General features: G+C 35.7%; 2 protein-coding genes across 3 annotated transcripts; one reads left to right on the top strand and one right to left on the bottom strand.

Annotated features, from left to right (window-relative positions):
- The first annotated feature begins 536 nt into the window (after positions 1 to 536).
- On the top strand, positions 537 to 9,719 carry LOC140774310 (ultraviolet-B receptor UVR8). The gene is made up of 15 exons (XM_073117249.1): positions 537 to 878; positions 1,551 to 1,627; positions 2,816 to 2,894; positions 3,023 to 3,082; positions 3,780 to 3,881; positions 3,968 to 4,061; positions 4,515 to 4,557; positions 4,656 to 4,701; positions 4,796 to 4,842; positions 4,954 to 5,056; positions 6,587 to 6,641; positions 6,751 to 6,817; positions 6,936 to 6,972; positions 8,848 to 8,927; positions 9,386 to 9,719. The coding sequence occupies exons 1-15, from the start codon at positions 611 to 613 to the stop codon at positions 9,509 to 9,511; spliced, it is 1,284 nt and encodes a 427-aa protein (XP_072973350.1). The 5' UTR covers positions 537 to 610; the 3' UTR covers positions 9,512 to 9,719.
- A 421-nt stretch (positions 9,720 to 10,140) lies between these two features.
- Positions 10,141 to 20,368, bottom strand: LOC140774800 (uncharacterized). Of its 2 annotated transcripts, XM_073117928.1 has the most exons (19): positions 19,819 to 20,368; positions 19,181 to 19,247; positions 18,900 to 18,998; positions 18,533 to 18,550; positions 18,354 to 18,457; positions 18,100 to 18,267; positions 17,693 to 17,962; positions 17,467 to 17,561; positions 17,020 to 17,077; positions 16,618 to 16,830; positions 16,077 to 16,136; positions 15,240 to 15,322; positions 14,791 to 15,011; positions 14,617 to 14,708; positions 14,411 to 14,540; positions 12,217 to 13,376; positions 11,842 to 12,143; positions 11,479 to 11,646; positions 10,141 to 10,666 (listed from the first exon to the last, which is right to left on the bottom strand). In XM_073117928.1, the coding sequence occupies exons 1-19, from the start codon at positions 20,077 to 20,079 to the stop codon at positions 10,504 to 10,506; spliced, it is 3,732 nt and encodes a 1,243-aa protein (XP_072974029.1). In that variant the 5' UTR covers positions 20,080 to 20,368; the 3' UTR covers positions 10,141 to 10,503. The 2 variants fall into 2 exon arrangements, with proteins under 2 accessions (XP_072974029.1, XP_072974028.1); XM_073117927.1 differs by having other exon boundaries at positions 18,354 to 18,550; positions 19,819 to 20,364.
- Positions 20,369 to 21,162: the final 794 nt, after the last annotated feature.

Below are 21,162 nucleotides of genomic sequence, written 5' to 3'. Positions count from 1 at the left end.
TCTTATGTTGCAAGACTTGTATCCTTGTCTCACATTTGAAATTGTATGTCCTCAAAGGTTTGTGCAACTTTATAGGTGAACTGGTCATCAAATTCAAATTTGAGTAGCTTTGTAGGAAAGAAGTCATCTATTAATCTACTCACTGACAGAGATAATTATGTTTCTTTTTTTTTTTTTTGCCTTCTAAAATCCCTAATTTATGTGTTACCCATCTAAAGTATGATATTTACATACCTCTCAAAATATTTGGTTTATATATAAATATAAATATATATATATATATATGGATCTTTTTTAAAACCCTTCTTACAGGAGTACTCAAGAAAGTTTAACTAATAATGAAATTTTAATCTATTAATTTAACACTAAAAAAATATTTTATTTATACGTTACTCTGTTAAATTGCAGTATAAAATTCCAAATTATACACCATTTTTGTGCCATTTACCAAATTGTTGGCAAATAATAAGGAAGAAATGGAACAATTATTTAAATAGGTCCTAGAAGTCCCTAAAATATCAAAAGAGGCATGGTGATGCAATGCATGACATCACTGCTACCAAAATCCATTGTCTTCCCCGTCTCTTCGTAGGCGATCTCGTGTCCTCTAATGGCGTCGACGATATGGAGAAGAAGGTCTCTACTCCAGGCTTCCAAGTCTGCCGCTGCTTCTATTGTTGGGTCGTCGGTCCAACCCCGGTGGCGGTGGTTTTCAAGCAGGCCCCGGCGATTCGCGGCTCTCTGGGGGAATGGGGATTATGGGAGGCTAGGGTTGGGAAGCCTGGAATCGCGGTGGAAGCCCACGGTCTGCCCTTTCTTTGAAGAGGATCCTCCGGTCTCGATCGCATGTGGGGGTGCTCATACCCTCTTCCTCACCGGTATTTCTTTTGCCCCCTTATTGTAATATCGTTCTAGGTTTTGGGATGAATTAGTGTCAGGAAATCGGTAGATCTTTCCTGATTTGAAGTGGACAAGTTGGGATTCCATAGAGTTACTTACGTTTGTTGTACTTTCTCTTTCACTAGTCGGCTAATTGTTGTAGACAGGTTCGTTATTCTGATTGAGAACTAGAGGTTCTTGGTTCTGATTTAATATGCTAGTCGGATTTTGATAGTATTTGTTCACGTTAGGCGTTCAATTTTGTGAGGTTAATAGGATTTACGGACCCAGAGGACCATCTCGATTGCCAAATAACATATGGATTGCCATGAGTTAGTCAGAATTTTTGCATACAATGAGATCGGAATAACGTTGATTGCTTCCTTAAGGCGCCACACCACCTTCCTCATTGTATCTCCTTCCTCCGTTGGAAAAAATTCTTTCTTGACATGTTAAATAAATCTCACTTTAAAATGGAAGTAGCAAATATACACTTGAATATGGCCTTCTGGTTTGTATATTGCTTTCCTTTGTTCTTGACTTGTAGACTCTACAACTGCCTTTTCACTAATAATATTCTTGTTATGATAGGTTTTCTGGTTATTTCAGATTTGTGTTTTTTGAATGATTTGAATGGAAGTAAATATCTTTTTTCTTATTCTGATGCACAGAAAGCAGGCGTGTGTTTTCAACTGGACTGAACAACTTTGGACAGCTAGGCATAACATCTTCCATGAGCCATACACTGGTATGCATTATCATGATCTTTCTTTTTTCATTTTTGTTTCAGTTTATGCTTCCGATATATAATGTGATTCTCACTTCATGAATTGTATCCTAAAATGATCTCTATTATAGGAAGTCACTGTACAATTTATATTTTTAATTGTATAGCTCCTTTTCTTATAAAACCCATGTTGAATGCCCCTGAATTTTCACTTTATATGTACAGTGTACATGACTTAATTATTCAGTGAGCTTGTGAGACTGCTTGTATCATTTCATAGATACATGAAAAGCCTTTGAGACAGACTTTAGAATATTGGGGAATATATGTGCCATCAGCTTTATGGATTCGTTCTGTTTCCAATTGTGTTAATGGACATGTATTTCTTTTGCTATTGGACTTGATAGCTGAACTTACTGTTTTAGCTTTCAGTTATCTTGTTGACCTTTGGATTATAAGTTATAACTTTACCTTAGCAAGGCCTTTTTTTTTCATAAACTTGTATTGAATGCCCTTGATTTTCAACATTCAGTATGGTTTTAAACTTATAATAGCAAAACGAACTTAAATGGTTACTGGAAAACGTGTCCTTCAATGTGGTCAGCAAATGTAACAATATAAATAAGGATGGAACAAATGTAGGAGGGTTTTTCTTGTCGGCTAGTAGGCAGGGCTACGTGAGTAGGGGCCAATTTCTGGCAGTCGTGTGATGTGAATACTATAATCCAATGAGACGACCATGGTCTAAGGAGCAAATTTATAGATAGATTTATGCAAGAGTGGTATACAATGGAGAAAAATAAAATAGCCGGATTTCTGGTGGCTAAAAAGTCACCATAGTCAATATTACTCTTCTAGATGACAAACAATTTTAGTGAGAAAACAGATCAGTCATTAACTTCAGGTCTTCATGCTTAAATTAATTATGAGAAAGACATGGTGGCGAACCCTGAAAGTATTGACTGACTGCAAATTTATATGTCAATTGAATAACAATAATTGTAATGATGAACGTCTATCAGCTTGCGTTCTTGCAATTCTTGCCTTCTGTTTGTTTGCTTTGTGCAGATTTATCTTTAGTTCCATTGTCATTTTATTATGGTTTTGCATGATGATGTATTTATTTAAAGATATGCTTCATTTGTTTAAGCTCGGGTTGTAGCAAGTTGCCTAAAACACCAACTTTATTCATTTGTTTACTCCATGCAGGAGCCAATGGAAGTTTTTGGACTTCCCGAGAAAGTTGCAGAAATTTCAGCTGGTTACTACCATTCTTGTGCAGTTACTGGTGAGACTATGTGACCTTTTTTTTTCCACTAGAATCGACTTGATTTCATTCTTTGAAAAATGTATAATCAAGGCAAACTTTTGTTTGTGGTCTTATCTTTGTACCTTTTCTTTTTCATGTTTGATTAGAGGATGGGAAACTCTTCGTATGGGGCAATAACTCTACTGGGCAGCTTGGTCTCGGAAGAAGTATTATTTTTCTTTCCTTCTAATTAACTCGTATGATATTTAGTAACATTTTTCTTATTAAAGTTAGAGTTACAACATCTTGTGAGCATTGTTTTTGTACTACTTTTATTACCTCCTAAAAGTTTCTATTGTTTGATTTCAGCATGAAAATATCTGGATAGAGTTGTAGTGATTTTCATCTTTTGCAATCAAAATTCTTATCCTGTTGTTAGGTTATGTCTTCTATAGCAACCAAGTAGAAATTATTTTTCTTCATTAGTGAAGTGCAATAGTAGGCATAGTTACTCTATTAAGTTTTAAGAATTCAGTGGCACTCTCATACCTTGGAATGTATCAGAGGAATGTCGGTAACATGTAATTCTTACATATTCTGTTTTTTTATTTACTGTGTATCATTGGTCATCCTGGTGTATGCCATTAAAATGTTCTGCACATTTTTACATCTCATAACCTTTTTCTGTGACTCTCTAGACAACGTACTCCAGTTTGGTCATTGGGGTTTTACTGCATCCATAAAATATGATTCTGTTTTAACATTGTTTGTCATATTTTAGAATTTGTTTCATGATTTTCCTGCAAATTTATTCTATGAATTTGTTCTCTATACTGTTATGTGAAGCTTCGGTGTTATTTGAAGATGCAGTCAGAACTCAAATCCTTGAGTAGGAGGTAACCGTTGCTTCATATTGAATTGCAGGGGTAGGAAGTTTAGTGTCTAAACCTACTATGGTTGATAGCTTGGTTAATATTGGTGTTACAAGGGCTGCACTGGGTTCAGAGCACTCAATTGCTATCTCAGGTGACAAAAAGCAGCTCTATGTGTTAAATTTCTGTGCTAAACCATAAGTTAATAACTTTTTTTTCCATTCAACAATTTCCCTGTAGCTGAAGGTGACATCTTGAGTTGGGGAGCTGGTGGTTCTGGTAGACTTGGTCATGGACATCAATCTAGCCTATTGGGATTTTCTAGAAGCTCAAGGTCTGTATAGAATTATTCTGTTAATTTAGGGATATGATCAGTCTCCTCCTTTGATAAGAATATGTACTTTAAATGCCCTTTTTCTTGTGGTTTATCCATATAGAGATGGTTGTAATTATCCTACTTGCAAACATGACTTTTTGAAAACATTAGTTAGTTATCTGTAGATATCCAAATTCCAGACTGGCTGATGTTATCGATATAAGATGCATCCCTTTTGTCGCCGCTTTTATGAGAAAGTTGTGACTCGTAAAATATTGTAGTTGTAACTTATTTTCTTTCTCAAAAAATGGTGAATTGGTGATCTTGGGTGCTGAAATTGTGTAGAATGTATGTTTATTGATGTTCCTATGTGGTAATTGTATGGTTTGTGCAAATAAAGTCTTCTCTTATTACTAGTGATACAGTTGTTTCTTATTATACAGAATGATATTTAAAGGTCCATTTATGCAGTGAATATACTCCAAGGTTGATCAAGAACTTTAATGGTGTAAAGGTAATCAAGCTTTATTATTGTTCACAGCACGGGTCTTTTGCATCAGTGTTTTGTTGAGCTGTTCACATTTTCCCATATGTGCAAAATGTGTTTTATAGGTCAAGAGGATTGCTGCAGGGATGTTGCACTCAGCTTGCATTGATGGTAATCTAAGGAAGGATTAGTGATAATGTTTACGCTCTAGCTACCTATGCTATATTATCTTCTGTTGTAACTTCATGTATGTTGCTCATTGCAGAGGAAGGTACTGTTTTCATATTTGGCGAACAGACAGTTGGTACAATGGTACTTAGTCAGCATATTGCATTGTAACAATCCATATGGTTTATAATATTTATTGTTATGTTACCACCATTAACTAATGATTTTCTCCTTCCACTATCATTGATATTATAGGGCTTTGGAGGAGCAAATAATGCATCAATACCACTTGCTGTCAAAGAGCTTCCATTTTCAAAAGAAATTGCTTGTGGTGGTTACCACACGTGCGCCTTAACAAGTACTCAACCTGATATGAATTGCCTTCCTTGTTATGAAACTTTTGAATAAATAACTTAGTCCAGTAACTTCTGATTTTAACTTGCAAGGTTTCCCTAGTATTACTCTTTCAAATGATAATTTTCTTGTACAATGACACTGTATAAGCACATACCTATTTTGCTTCGTGCTAGACAATACATTTAGCCACTCTACAATAATTGCAGCAACATGACTATGACACTCATCTCAATCTAGTGCAGAGCTTTATGGGTCAAGATAAGACAATGGAGAGGGAAAATGAGTGTAGAATGGATAAAAGATAAACAAATGGGGTTAGACCTCAAGAAATGTAAATTTTTAGCTTATGGCCCAAGTTGAGCCTAGAACATAAGCTAACTTCTCTTTTGACTCCAGATTCCTTATCCTAAAACCTTGTGGAATTGATTTTGAAACATGGGCGAGTTTGCAGTTTTAGATAAAATTTTCTGATATATGAAGTTAATTGTGCATCTGTAGAAATCTGGCACCGCCATATATATATAAGTCTGTTGTTACATGAAAGGAATTCTTGTTTTTCTGGCTACAAAAATGTAGACAGCCATAATGTTCGACATGAGTTTGCTATTGTAGAAATTACATTCCCTTAATATTATATTGGCTTCAATATCTATCTAGATAATATGCCCATAAGTTATTGAAGTTGCTTCAAATACATCCCAGTTGAAATAGGCTAGTCCTTTTCTTCTTTTGTTTCATATGGTAGCAAAAAAGGATTGAGGCATCACATATAACTACAATTAATCAAAGTTTCGAAACTCAGTATCGGGATTGGAATAGACTGTTAGAAAAAACAATACGTATTAGCTGTATCGACCGCTTGTATTATATCGGGCTATTTCTAATTACATAAAATTTTAAATGTTATTTAAAATGCAGAAATATTTCTAAAAGTTTATAAAAAATAACAGAAAAATAAGAAATAAAAATTAGTTACATATGAATTTTAAAAACTAAAGAAAAAATTCACTCAAAACTATAATGAATTTTGATTTGAATTAGACAAATTTTCATACTTAAAAAGTGGATGAGAAAAAAATAACAAAAAAATTAAAAAAAAACTCATTTGAGTCCACCAAAGTGTGGACTAGCCAAAAAGGCTCACCAAAACGGTCGTCAAATAAACTTGGTGAAGTGTGAGAGTGAGAGTGAGAGGATAGTGTGCGAGAGAAAGAGAGTAAAAACTGAAAATTTAAAAAGAAAGCAGTTGATGACATTAATTAATAATGTCTCCTAGGTTAGATGTATTTTAGATTTGACCTGAATCTTAAAAAAAAGATTGTTGTTTTCAACCAATATGATCAATACTGACCAAAACCAGTCTGATCGGAATTGGTTATGGCCGATCCAACTCGGGATCGACCGATTTTAGGATCCATGTAATTAATTGAAACAATTGTTAGCACATAATTGCTCTATACATTGTACACGTTACTTTTAATGTTCCCTTTACTATTTATCTTGGCTACTAAAATTACTCTCTTTTCTACAGGTGAAGGAGAATTGTATACATGGGGCTCAAATGAGAATGGCTGCCTTGGTCTTGGGTACATTTTTCTGTTCCAGAAACAACAATCTGGAGCTTCATCTGAAAACTGTATTTTGAATATGTCTATCCTTCAGCTCTAAAACATTTTTCTCTTTTCTTTCTCTTAGTTACACAGATATGGTCCGTACTCCACAAAGTCTGCAGAGTTCATTATTTAAATTTCCCATATCTGAGGTGAATTCTGCCTTTACCATTCAATTCAAATTTAGTCTTCTCACTTGATATTCTAGTGCATCGAAATTCAAGTGGCACCAACTGAACCTTATTCCTTCCAATTTCTTATTCATGGCAGGTATCTTGTGGTTGGAAGCACACTGCTGTGATATCAGGTAAAGTACTTTTCTCAGAGAAAACTTTTAAGCCAAAAACCAATGACAATACTTCACCTTTTCTGTTCAGTTATTTCTGGTTAGCGTTCGTATTTCACTTTCTAATAATTTGATTGGTCCATCTTACCTTTTGTTTTACCTCATGGTGTCAGTTCATCTTGAAGCTATCATGATGTTAGTACATCTTGAAGCTACTCTATATGCTTCAGACAGGATTTTTTTTTATTTTCAAATTTTCACTTTGTTTTCAAATTTGACAGCCGTGAAGATAACCTATTATTTCTTTGAAAGCTATATTTATAGTACACCAGGAAAGAACTTGAATAGCTCCAAATCTATATTATCAAACCATGTTAATCACTTCTTCAAAGTTACATCGATTGTCATGCATCGAGGGTAGCTATGGGGCAGTTTTCAAATGGATTCCCCTCGACCACACTTGAGACATTTATAAGTGCATTGAAATCAGGAGACTCAACCATCCCGTTTAATTTATTTGCATGTAAACCCAACGTGACATGCTAATTGAGAGGAAAAGTCGTCAAAAGATGGCTTCTCATTTGGTGTGGAAAGATTAAGAGAAAGATGAAATGTCTAGAAATAGTGGTTTACAAGCAGTGGTGTAGCTTTGAAGCATATCAAGGCATACCTCTTTTTTTCTTGAATTAATTGTCATTCTATGTTCTATGCACCGGTTGGCTCCCTAGCAAGAAACCTGATTCTGTAATATTGGACAATGATTCAAATTTTCATTTCTGCATTATATAGACATAATGATATGATCCGACCACGCGGGTTAAGTTAGTTGAGTCAGTCGAATTGAGTTAATTAATGAAATCTGCTTATTGCTTTAAATTTTAAATAAAATAGATGTAAGCCCAATAGGATGAATTTTATCGATCCGCTATGATTCTATTCCTATAAATATAAGTGATCATGGGATAATTATTATAAGTGGAATGATATTGAGTTTAGTCATTTTTATTATCTCATCGTTATTTTTTATCATAATCATTAGATCGCTTTTATCTTCCTAGAAGTAGATTGTAACCTTACATTTATTCAAAACACTTAAATTCTAGTCACTATCCTTCACCATAAGCCACCCTATTTTACATCCGTCCATCACCACCCTTGGTTGTCCGCTATTTTTCGACGACTGCCACAATATCGGATAATTACCAATCTATCTAGATACAAATTTTCATCACTGTTTTATTTTATAACTATTCACTCCAATTTTGGATTCACATGAAATCAAAGCCGTTAGATTCGTAACTCGTGAACCACCCATAAAAATCTCATAATTTTCTTACGTTTAGATTGGTCTAGATCTAATTCGTAACACATAAGCAGTGATGCAATTGATTATCTACATTGATTGATCCATCTATGATGACTGTCATATTGAGGACAGCAAATCAAATCCTGAACAACTAGACTGTGTAGAAGGCAATTTAATTTTGGCTGGGTTAGTTGTTCGAATGGGAGATCCTTTTAGCTTGGAAAGTAATTTATGAGCTCAAGAGATACCTCATGATATTGCTCTTTCCTTCCCAAACGTATGCTTGATGGCAATGAAGCTGTATTGTAGAATGTAGGTTCACTATAGGCAGTACCTAGGGTGAGGTATGCTTCTTCCATACTGCCATCTGATTATCTATACTACCTACTAATGTCACAATGTCAACCCAGTTCATTCCTTCAAGTTTCAATTAGAACATTGTGACAAGTTAGATTTGTGGTGCTTATATTGATCAGTTAGTGGTGTAAATGTTTATCTCCCATACATGAAGAATAAGATAGTTGATATATCTTGATGTGAGAAGTTTGTTGAGAAGCCACTGTTTTGCATGACATGAATCTAATCCGCAGGTGGCAATGTATTCACATGGGGCTGGGGAGGAGCTAATGGGTCATTTTTCGAAGATGGTCATTCCTCTGGAGGACAGCTCGTAAGTATAATCATCATATTACAGTTGTTTTAATGTTATAACTTTTGTTTAATATACTGTGATTATTGTTAATACAAGTCATGTTGTGGGAGAATGAAACTAGCAGTGTATTGCAGTTATGCTCTTCTCGTTTATGTTTTAGTTCGATATCCATCAAAGTTAAATAAACTATAAATAAGGATTACATATGCTAGAAAATTTGTATTTAGAGTTTCAATCTATGCATGCTGATTTCATTTTAACTTAAACAAAACTGAATTGGAAGGAAGGAATCAGTAAAGTGAGATTCAATTTCTTGTAAGAACTTCAAATAATAGTTGAGACTGGCAGCTTGTAATTTCTAATTTCTATCATATTGTGTTGGTCAAGGATGTCTTTAAGTCTGTCACATTGCAATTGCATTTATGTCTTCGACTACTGGTTTCGAGCTGTAACTTCTGACTATTGGTTGGATTCAGGGACATGGAAATGATATTGACTATTCGGAACCCATAATGGTAAATTTGGGGAAGAACATAAAGGCGTTACATATATCATGTGGCTTCAATCATACCGGTGCAATATTTGAGTACAGTGAAACCTGAGAGGATAGCAGCTTCTCGTCCTGTAGATCCTGGTCATTGTTCCCAGCCAATTGACTGTACTTTCTCCTTACAAATAATCTTGTATATTTACATTCAGTTATATTTGAGTCATTTTGTAAATGACGGTTTAGTGGGGTGTTTGATGACAAATGTCACAATGTAATAAATAATCATATATAAATAATCCGAGATATTTGTTGTTTATAAACCGACTGTTTGGCTGGATAAGTTGAGTCTTTCCCCCGGATACAGCTAGAGATAAAAGGCATCAATGCAGCATTAGTAAACGTCAGTCAGTGTACCTACCTACTGATCCTGATGCTACGTAAGGGGTGGAGCAATTCTAATGGTAACAGCCAGTAAGAAAAGAAGGGACTGAGCCATCCTTTTATTATTAGACCATAAGACTGCAGCTGAGGTGAGAGGAAGTGGAATTTCCCAATCTCTCATCAGCGCATAGATATTGCATCACGATACCAACTGCACCCTCGACTAAATTGTTGGTAGAAAAGCAGTATCAGAGTATGCAGAATGCAGATGCCATTCAGTCTTACGAGTAATTGCCATGCTTGTTGGCATTGTATGCTTGAACACACAAAAGGTAAGTACTCTGTAAAACAGATCCTGATTGGGTTTTGTTTGTGAGGCTGTATAACATTGAGAAACTATACATGGTCTGCTAATATGAGCTGTATAAATACTGAGAAATAATAAGCCTTAACGCTGGCAGAAATTAGCATACAGATGGCAATATAACAAATTACTTGAATTATAGAGAAAAATAGTACGAAAAAATAGATACAAACTGCACCTCTTTCCTTTGTGGGCCACTTTTTGTAGGATCACTGGGTATAGGAACAGATGAAGACAATATAGTGAGCAAAAGTAAGAACGTTGATGAGGGCACTCTGATACTGATGCAGCCCTCCTTCAGTTCTCTGTAGCCATTATAGAACTGTACATGTCAGTGCTGAATTGTGCATTGTTAAGCATCAGCAATTGCATTTTCTAAGAAAGTCGCCCTCATATTTAACTTCGCCATGTTTGTCATGTTGCGGCGCCTCATTAAAGCAGCTGCTTCGAGCTAACAATTCCACATCTTCGGGAGATAATGAAAGTGTGCCAGAACTTAAATAGTGTCTTGACACCCTTGGCCTGTATGATTAGAACAAGAAGTTATTGCAAATTGATAGTAGGCTTAGGGGACATGGCCTACAGTGAATATGGAGTACTTACTTTTGACCTCATAATCCTGAACTTTCAAGGTTTAAAGCCAGGGAACTTATATAGTTGGACTAGATATATATGTGTCCAAGAAATACAGACATAAATTTAACCTTTCTAGAGAAATGGTAATATAGACCAGGATGGATGATATTTCAACCAATCCATATGTCCTCAGGGTTAATAAAGCTTTCGAGACTTAGCCTTTGTTGTGCTTCTGACTAGGAGAGAAGAAGATTCGAAAACCAAGATCAAGCCACACAGGGGAGTGAGATGGTAGTGATCTATGTTGGTGATGGTGGTGGTGAGCTAATGTTGTACTAGCCAACTAGGCTTTGCGGTTAGTTTTAGTTGATATGGAATAGCAATTATATGGATTAATAAACAAGGAGGTTGACATGGTAAACTTGGTGGATGCTATGAAAAACATGTCATCTTCCTAATATGCCCAAGAACTTTTGTTTTACTGATACTAACTTATTGTCCTATTGGTTTTGTATCTCATGAAAATATCAAAGCTTCTGGCGAGGTCAAGAGAAATGTTTCATCTTAGTGAGATGCCAAAGAAATTTAGGGTGAAAGTTGCATGGCAAGCTTCAGGCTTAATCAAAAGCAGATATTTTATCAGGATAGAACAAAGGACTGAACCGGTCAAGGCACTTCATAGCGTTAGATCATCTCCCGATTCTCTAACATACAAAACAAATGGGATTATGTGGAACTAAATGATGTTGGTGGTCTACCTCCGTTGTGCATTTCTGCTTTTGCTTTCTGAGAGTCGAGAGCATTCCAGTTTGGAGATCTGACTAGCAAAAGATAGATAGTCATGGAAAGCAGGGCCTTTCAATGACATAGACAGCCTTGCTGGAATTATAGGAAGAATGGCATCATAAAGACCATATTCTATGTCCCTGCATACAACAATTAGTAGTTAATAGGAGCTGCCCATCAGAGAGACAAAAAGGTGCAAGGGAGAAAGAGATAAAATAGAGAAACATAGTGGCAAAATGCAACATGATTCATAAGCAATTAAATTTAATGGAACAGGTTTATTAGGCAGCTATTTAAACTACTGGAAATAATTTGATCATCAAGGCGCTGTATACCTTCTTCGTTGGAGGAAACATCTCGGTTCCTGAATCTGTAAATTTCCATTATACAGTATTTCACTATAGTTATTCCCCACAATAAGAAGCTTTCCAAGAGCCATAGTGTTAGAACTGGAAACTAGCATCTCCTGTGCCAAATCAACTGATCCGGCACCCAAATCTGAGCCTATGTTTGCACATATCTTTGTGTAGAGGCAAAGTCCATGCTGAGCATATGTGGATCCCATCTCAAATTGTTTATCATACCAAGAGAAATCATCAGGTTCATCACAGGGCATTAGTGATGGATCCAAAATGTCCTGCAAAAATATCATTAGAATTACTCACATTATTACTGCTCTCTGGATTTTTTAAGAGGATAGAATCTCTTACATTGATAAAGGGAATGCAGCTATTCAACATACAATCAGCTTCAGAAATTAAATGGACCAGTCGAGAAGACAACTTTAATACATCAGAAGCCACTTTCTGGTTATCGGTCACATATGATTTCAAATCAAGATGTTGACTACGCAATTTATTCCAAGTATTCTGCACAGATCCAACTTCTGCAGGGCATTTGCCCCTTTCCTCAGGAAACAACCACATGCTCCCTGCACGGCTACACTCATCCATCAACTGATATCCACTAGCTGGAGGTTCTTCAACATCATTCGGACAATCACCTAGCTCCTCATTCCCATAAACTGATTCTACATCAGCCTCACATGTATCACCAGTATTGGCATCTAAATCTTTATATGTATCAGTTGTCACTACATCTAAATTGCTAACTTCTATGTGTGGCAGTCTATATATTGACTGAGTCAATCCAGTACAACCTCCAGACATCTCGTCAGACATATCCACTGACAGAACATCATCCTTCTTAATGAGTTCAGCCCCAGATATGAAAGACGATTCTGGAACAAGTGAAATATCCTGCAAATTAAATGTGTCACAAATAAAAGAAGTGGATGCCTCTTTGTTTCTTTCTAACAGTTCTTGAATATCATGATCTGTCCTAAAAAGATATATTGGGTCTGTTAGCGGTTGCACAAGACTCAAAGGTTCATGCTTGCATGCATCATTATTTTTGGGTGAATGCTTGTCATATAGATCATCATCTGATTGGGAGGACAACACGATACCACGTTTATTTTTGACTCTTTGATGAGCATGCGGTATAGGGGTATCTGGAGCATCAGAGAAATCATCAAGGTCATTGGCATGTGGTGGAAGTTCCATACAGTCAAGAACTGATTGTCTCTTCTTTAACTTGGATTTCTTTCTAGTTTTTTTTATGTTAGCTGCACCTTTTCCCATATTTGAATTACAAATCATTTCTTCCGAGAGTAGCTCTTCTTGGCTTTGGCTTGGTGCTTTTATGTGCTGTAAGTTTTCTTCTACCAAACTAACTGTTTGATTTATCTCCTTGCACACCTTCTCTGATAACTCACACGGAAACTCCCAAGGAAATATTCTTGGCATTACTGAATGAGCTGCATCTATATCAAAAGGAACAGGACCACAAGTACATTTTATTTCCCTTTCTGAAAAGAAAAAGGTTCATCTCAGTGGCAAAATTATAGATATTCATGGAACAATTGATTGGCATCTTGACATAACTGGAAAAGAAAATGACAACCTACCACATAAATAACAGAATGGCCATTTCCTACTAGCATGCATGCGGTAGCATAAATCCTTCTCCCACAACAATTTGGGTACGAGGGCAGAAATGGAAAAGAAACAGGTAAACTTTGAATTTAAGATTCAGAAAGTGAAGAAAAGACATTTAAGTGTACATAGACACATATATACTGTTTAAAACTTTGTGGGTTCAATGTGTTTGTTTCTAGACTATTCAATGTGCTTGTTTCTAGACTAAGTGTTTGCTCCTAGACTGCTAGGTGCGAAGTCAAGCGCATCAAAAACTTATAATTCAATGTGTATAGATGCTGTTTAGGACCTTCTGGATCATGTACAACATTTTCATTTTGATTAGAAAACATCCAGACTAAAATTTGAGATGCATGTGAAGTACTATTACAACGTATGTTGCATATAAAGACTTAAATTAATCTCATATTAGTAGGATTGCAGCATCATCCCAACTGGATCAGAGTTTCTTGCAAGATGATGTTTGACATCTGTCCAGATAAGCGTGATCTGTATTATATATAAAACAATAACCCAGTATTATGTAACATGAATCGTGAAGGTTTCTGGCATATTAAAGTGGTTCCAAATTCAAAATGCAGGATTTTACCTGGTAAGTGTAAATTACGTGTTAGAATATCTATATCTTTTGAATTTGAATTCATATGTCTAGATCAAGATCAACAGTTGATAAAGTTATTAAAACGATTTACAATAGTATTAACTAACTATCTGCACTTAACTATTTATTTAATGGTAGCTTGATGCCTAAGTAATTCATGTGCTCTGCTCATGAAGGTAACCAACCTTTTGCCTGTGTGTTAAAATACAGAAAATATTTGCTGTTAGAACTAAAAGGAGCTACCACCAAGTTCAAGGCCTAAAATATCAAATTCAAAAAGAGAATTCTCCAGCCAATACTAACCAGTATAATCGTTCCTGCCTTGACACCAAAACTGAAGAAGCATGATCATTTTGCGAATATCACCTAAACAGAATCTGATTAAGTGCTTCAGCAGGGGAAGAGAAATTTTAGCCTTTTCAGAAGTACAAATCTGCACAAACAAGAAACAATCAATTTCTGATGAAAATCAACGTCAAAGAAGTTGCTAAGCACTAGTGCATGTTTACCATGTCAGCATGTGATAGCAGCTCCTCAGGTGATGGATGTTTAAATTCCAAAACCAAGCGATCCAAAAGATGAGGCAAGATAGGGTTTTTATCTGCATCCGAAATAAAAAATCTAAAGGGGTAAGAAGTTGAAATTTAGAAACAAACTTGACCAAGGGTTGATCTAAATCTCACTATTGCTTGTAAGTACAATTGGCCATTTTGCAGTGTTAGTCAGCTGAAGTACAGTTGATATAAACCCTCGGTCTTCATCAAATACAGTATCCACGTCCTCAAATAGAATCAATGTTTTATTAATGGCTTGTTTAGGCACATTATTGTTTACTGCAAGACCTGAAGAGCTCTTTGATGCAAGATGGTCTCTTCTTCCTGAACCTATGATTTCGTCGCATGACCTGGATAAAAGAACACAGTTATGTAAACAGGCTTTAGCCATCAAATTAAACACAATCATTTCTTGAACAACACATAAAAGTTTACAAGGTAGCACAAGTCAAATGAAATGAGGAAAAGAAAAATCTCCAAAATCACATAATCATGTATACTATCATGGAGAGTTTGTGGAATGCCTATAGAAAAGTACAAAATAAATAGGATTGATCCTAGACTAGTTTGCAACAAACCATCTGTTAAGCCCATGGGATTCCATTGCCTCACCAAACTTTTGCTTCACGTGTGCTCCATTTCTCAAATCAGATGCATTCACCTAGAAAGATATGTCAAGCTTTAATCATAAAATTACATATAGGAAAAGAATGAAACATTTATACATGAAAACATTGTCATGGGTATAATGCATGCAGAAAATGATAAAACCAATGCCTGATCAGAAATTAATAAGGGAATACAGTTATCCTAGCAAAGATTTAGGCCATAATTCTGTATGCATTTCGCTCAATTTGAAGTGGACTAAGGCAGGTCTACAAACGCCATAAACTAGCAGTCCCCAGCAAAATGGAAACTCCCTATAACAACAATTACAAGTAACCCTGGTTGGTGCTCCCATAATTGAGATTAAATCCTCATTGCATTATTTAGTGGTTGTTATATGTTCCACCAACATTCCAAAATAAGCATACCACATAAAGTGGCTATATTTACTATTTAAGTGGTTCATTTTAAATGGCATGTTAGAGTTCAAGACTTCAATTAGTCCTGAAATTGAAGTGCCCAAGTATTATTATTGATCTATTCTTTTATCAGCAATGTCACCTTATCCAAATTCCTAATATTTCAGTTACAAGTTATTTTATCAATTCAGTCATAGAATTCTAATTGAGAAGAAGTCTGATTAAGACCTTCCTTCTTTACAAGCTGAAAAGTTTATTAGCCGGTTGCTTTTGATACAAAATAACAAGACAATTGGCAGTTCAAGATAATAAAGAATTAATAGCCACTGAAATCATTGATCTACAATTATATTCATAAAGTCAGTCAGCAAAAATGGAAGTTGTGGGTACCTCAATGACCTCAAAACCTTGCTCTTTCGCACAGGCATATACTGCAGCAGATTTTCCACTCTACACCAAGTAAGTGCAAAGAATAACGACATGCAGCGTCAGAACATATAGAAAATTAAGATGCTTAAGCAAATAATTCTCACTGTGTACTAATCTTACAGAAAAGGAAGAACAATCACTCAATCAATTGGTTGTCTGGTAGTTATGAAGGCAACAGTTAATATGATAATCTTCATACAGTTGGAAGCTTAAAGAAATGCCAGACATTTCACACAAATCTTTGCCAAATTGTTCAAAGTACTTGTGACAATGATGAGGCACTAACTAAAAATCATGTGGATGAAGAATATATAAGACATACTTGGGATCTGTTATGTACACCATATACATTCTGATGTTTTCATACTCCTTAAAAGAGATATGCAACCGAACTACTTCCAATGGTCCTAGCATCTCAAGAAAGTACTAGTATGCAAAATGTGGAGTAATTTATGTGAAGCACAAATAAACACAAGTCCTCTATCCCTTCACTAATACTCACCCCGACTGGCCCAGTTATTAGAAGAACATTCTTAATGTTAGTTGCATCGTCCATCTCATCCATATCATATTCATCTTTGTACAAGCTATCTTCAGCATCCTCATTCCCAATTTGTTCATCAAATTTATGATCTTTCTTGCCTTTACGACCGCTTTCATGCCAACCTTTAAGCCATTCACCAAGGAACTGAATGGATTCACTATTCCCACACACCTGCAGGACAAACAAGATAAAAATAGAGGAAACTGCAAGTTATACAGGCATCATAAGAGTGATAAGAGATAAGATGAAAAAAGAGGGGCAGATGTAGTTGGGTGTCCAGAAAGGACAGCAAAGTGGAATCATGCACTCCAAGTTCTATATTATGAGCACCATGTAGCAAAATCAGCACATATTGCTAACCTGAGAGGCATTTTCTGGCTGGTACTTGTTGGTCCATAAGCTACAGTCAGGCCAATAGCTGCAACAGTTGTATGACAAGTTTAGAGGTGAAGATGTTTTAGAAAGAAAGAGAGAATATATAATTTGCTTCCTGCCGTTGGCTGAAAGATCCACTCATAAGACTGGTAGCCTAAGATGGTTGTAAGGAAATAATTTGCAGCTAAATTTGATATCGCCAGGAAGACTTAGAGTTTAGAAATCAACGTTTAAGAGTTCCCCAAGATAGTTATCAATATTATAATGAAATCTTATCTATGGAGACAAGATAAGGTGATAATTTTGGTTTTGCAAGCCAGGTTTTTAGCAAGGAAAGAAAGCACTAATTCTGTCCTGTTGTGGAAATAACTAGCGTGATAAATGAAGGTTCACATATTAAATATTTTCAAACTTTTCTGAAAGATCTCTGACCTTTCATTGAGTATCCAATCTTTGTGCTTGTTCTCCATAGCACAAATACAACTATTGTGTCTGGTTGACAAGGGACCATCACTGTCAGCATCAACCTGTAAAAGTCTGATGCACCATAAGCATAATGATGCAAAAAAGATAAATCAAGACATCCACAATTTCTTTCATCATAAAAACGAATCAAGCTATTCAAATAACCGTACACACTTAAATCTAGAGAAAGTACCACATCCAAGTGCATGAAGAGCTTCCCATGTTGCCCTTGACCATTAAATAATTTAAGTGAAGTTGTTACTGTAGCTGCAGATCTTTCCTCTCTTGCAACAGATAACTGATCCAAATGCATCTTTTTACAATAAGCAGCTTCCAATTTTAAAGGCCTCATTGAACCCTTAAAAATTGACAAAGAAGGATTTTCAAGAGCATGAGGACCATTTAAATCAAGAAGGGATCCCTCTGCAAATACCCAACCTCTCCAATCTAATGGGATGTCATCCTACAGTCAAAATAAGAACAAACTTTACAAGAATTTCCTAAACTGAAAAAAATGCAATCTCACAATTCAAGGAAGTATTTAGTTATATAATGATGAGAATCAGTATTGCACCACATGAATGAAACAGAAAGGAGTACCTCCAAAGCACCAAAAACATGAATAGGAGGACAGGAAACATAATCCTTCCCAAACAAACATCTACCGACGTCTTTCATGATGTCTTGAGTCTCTGACTCTCTCTTGCTTGCTGTCCGAGATGCAAAAAAGGGATGTATCTGCTTTCCTGCAGATAACCTCAAATTTTCCTGGTAACAAATCATAAATGAAGCTATAACTATTAGAGTCAAAGAAATCAAACAAAATACAGATAACAGGAAACAGGATAGACTACCTCTGCAGCTATCTTTGCCTCTAGGCGAAGATCATAAAGATTCTGGTGTTTGTCCGGACTTTGTTCATTTGGATCATTTGCAGCATTATTGGATTTGCCATTAACTTGTCTCATATTAGAGTATGAATCCATCAGATTAGATTCAACAGATGTTGAGGCTTTTGAAGTTGTACGCTTACCCTGATTATTCTTCTTGCCTGCCAAAATATGCTAGTAAGTAAATCTGACTATTGATATGGAAAAAGACAAACTTAAATAGATTTTCTACTTGTAGTACATTTGTACAGGTAAACTCAAGAAAGTGAATGCTCTCATATATTTGATTGTTTTAGTGTTTGAAGAACAATTTTAGGCATAATATAAACTGCTTCCATATGATATTTAGGAAGCTATGATGCTTGCATCACGGAAGGCACATTTGATCAATGATGAAAGTGGATCTACCTACTCAAATGCAGAAATTAGAAGGCAATCTAATCTCGTTAGATCACAATTGTTGCTATAGAAGTTTGATGTGAGACAATAACGATGCAGCAACGTACTTACTTGCCACTGATGCCAATGCCTTGCAGTGCTTCCCACTTAGCACTTCTAATTCTACAACATCAAGCTCTTCTATATATTGCTCCTTCTGTGGAGAGTTTTCTGAAATTATGATACAAAAATCAGTAGAGATCTGATTGTTTCTTTCTAGATACAATTCAAAATCATATTTCAGATATTGATTAGTTAGAAAGATTTCTAAAACAACCACTAGCAAAAGTATAACAAAATTGGATATGAAAGTGATGTTCCAAAGAATATACAACTCGTAAATATTCACTTACTGAATAGGACCAAAGGATCGTTGCTTATTGCAGCCAGCCTAGTTGCTTCCATGTTGACGATAGGAGACTGAACAAAATTTTAAGAATCATATCATTTCAACACGAGAGAAAAGGGACAGTCAGAGGGAAAAATTGTAAAATGCAAGTTTGAGAAGATCGACCAAATGACTTAAGTGAAGCCTTTATGAGAAAGTGCACTAAAACATATTTAAAAAGCACTGAGAAGATTGAACTGTTATGACTTTAGACAAATTAGCTATTAGTTCGTGTTATGACTTTAGAAAAATCAGCTATTAGTTAGTGAAGATAATTACTTTCTTCTGACATTTTCACTGAAAAAACCATATTAAAGCTACATAAATTTAGTGGTAGATTGACAAACTTCATTAGAAATTACATGATGATTAGTACATTACACACGATGTAAGCTACTGGTAACAAAAATTGCATCCAAATATTTAGCTAGATAACACAGAAGCAGTAGAAATCATCCCTTAGGTAACCAAATGAGAATAAGAGCTAAGAAACATAAAATTTACACACGTGACTATTTCAAGAGAGAAATACAAAACTAAAAGACGATCAATTTGCTAAGCTAACACGGGCCACCCAATCGAACGATAAAAAGGAAAAAGTACCTTCCTTCTAACTCCGGCTTTAGGTTTCCCCTTTCCCTTCCTCTTACTTTTCCCCATGCCCTCCTCCTCGCTCTCTCCCTCCTCCCCCCTCTCCACCTCTGCCCCCACCACTACTTCCACATCCCCACCAACCTTAGGAACAGCCCAAGAGAGTTTCGATTGCACGGATCTCCTGCGCCTCTTCGCCTCGGGTGGCGATGGCGTGATAGCGAAATCTTCCCCCACTAGCGCCTCCTCCTCCTTCGGCACGGATCGATCCATAAGAAAGTGAGATCTAGCTCTAATTTAGTTCGGATAGAGGGACAGCGAGAGGCGTTCTTCGATCGAGCAGCAGCTAGGGTTTGGAAGAGAAGAGATGGCGGGAAATTTCTTTATTTCCCGCGTTTTGCGAATCAAGGAGGGAGGACGGGATTTTATATCGAGAGGGTTGGGATCGGCGAGAAGGATACGGACTTCGTACCGAGAGAGTCGGGTTGGAGATGGAATTGATGAGCACAGATAAATTTTAGCCGTTAGATCTGCCTTGACAATTGGACTAACTCTCACTTCCGTTAGGATCTAGGAAGGGTATTATGGTAAAGTACCCCAATACAGTCTGACTGGGACATGCCAAGTCATCTCATGTCCACGTTTTAGTTGACGTAGCATTATCTAGGAATTATAATAATTAGTATTGCTAAGTTGCAACAAGTTCTTTTTTGTATATTTTTTTATGCCATCGTGCTTTAATTTCTAGGTTAATTACACCTAGGTCCATTAAACTATAGCTCATTTTCATATTAGTTTTTTATTTATTTTTTATAGCAATTTAACCCCCTTAAAATTAATCGCGATTTTAAAATCTAACGAATAATTAACGAAAAGAACAATTTGTATTTGTAAGTTTTTACATTATTAAGAGGGTCATATGTAATAAAATAAATAAATTAGAGAATCTACATGTAATTATCGCCATTTTTCTCTCTTGTATTGTTACGATAATATTGTGTACTTCAACTTATAAATATGATAAATGATATCGTAAAGTTTAAATAGCTTGTCTAGATCTCACCAAACATGAGTAATATACTAAGCTGTCTAATTTATATACTTTAAGTTGTATTCGTCGTCGAACCAAACCATCAACCGAACGGAGTCGTTGAACTAAACAACCAAACTATAAAAACTATTAAATAATTTTATCCACAATAATTATTTAAGGTTGAAGTCATGGTTGTAAGAAAAGGTATCTTAGCATATTGTAGTTACATAGAATCAACAACAATAGGTAAATTTCATGCCAAATGCAGAAGACAATGTGATAAGTATATAAGTTCTAGCATATTATTTTTATATAGATAATGA

The sequence above is a fragment of the Typha angustifolia genome, chromosome 13 (genome assembly GCF_048772165.1).
Source record: "Typha angustifolia cultivar Huaian chromosome 13, ASM4877216v1, whole genome shotgun sequence".
Lineage (NCBI taxonomy): Eukaryota > Viridiplantae > Streptophyta > Magnoliopsida > Poales > Typhaceae > Typha > Typha angustifolia.
This window is presented reverse-complemented; position numbering and strand designations above follow the sequence as displayed.

Bases quoted from the DNA above. Each gene is read 5' to 3' on its own strand.
- LOC140774310 (XM_073117249.1), top strand. From the start codon at position 611: ATGGCGTCGACGATATGGAGAAGAAGGTCTCTACTCCAGGCTTCCAAG. The intron at 6,642-6,750 runs GTACATTTTTCT...TCTTTCTCTTAG, and splicing joins AATGGCTGCCTTGGTCTTGG to TTACACAGATATGGTCCGTA. The intron at 6,818-6,935 runs GTGAATTCTGCC...TATTCATGGCAG, and splicing joins TTAAATTTCCCATATCTGAG to GTATCTTGTGGTTGGAAGCA.
- LOC140774800 (XM_073117927.1), bottom strand. From the start codon at position 20,079: ATGGATCGATCCGTGCCGAAGGAGGAGGAGGCGCTAGTGGGGGAAGAT. The intron at 18,268-18,353 runs GTAGTCTATCCT...ATTTGTTACCAG, and splicing joins AGGCAAAGATAGCTGCAGAG to GAAAATTTGAGGTTATCTGC. The intron at 14,541-14,616 runs GTAAACATGCAC...TTGTTTGTGCAG, and splicing joins TGCTATCACATGCTGACATG to ATTTGTACTTCTGAAAAGGC.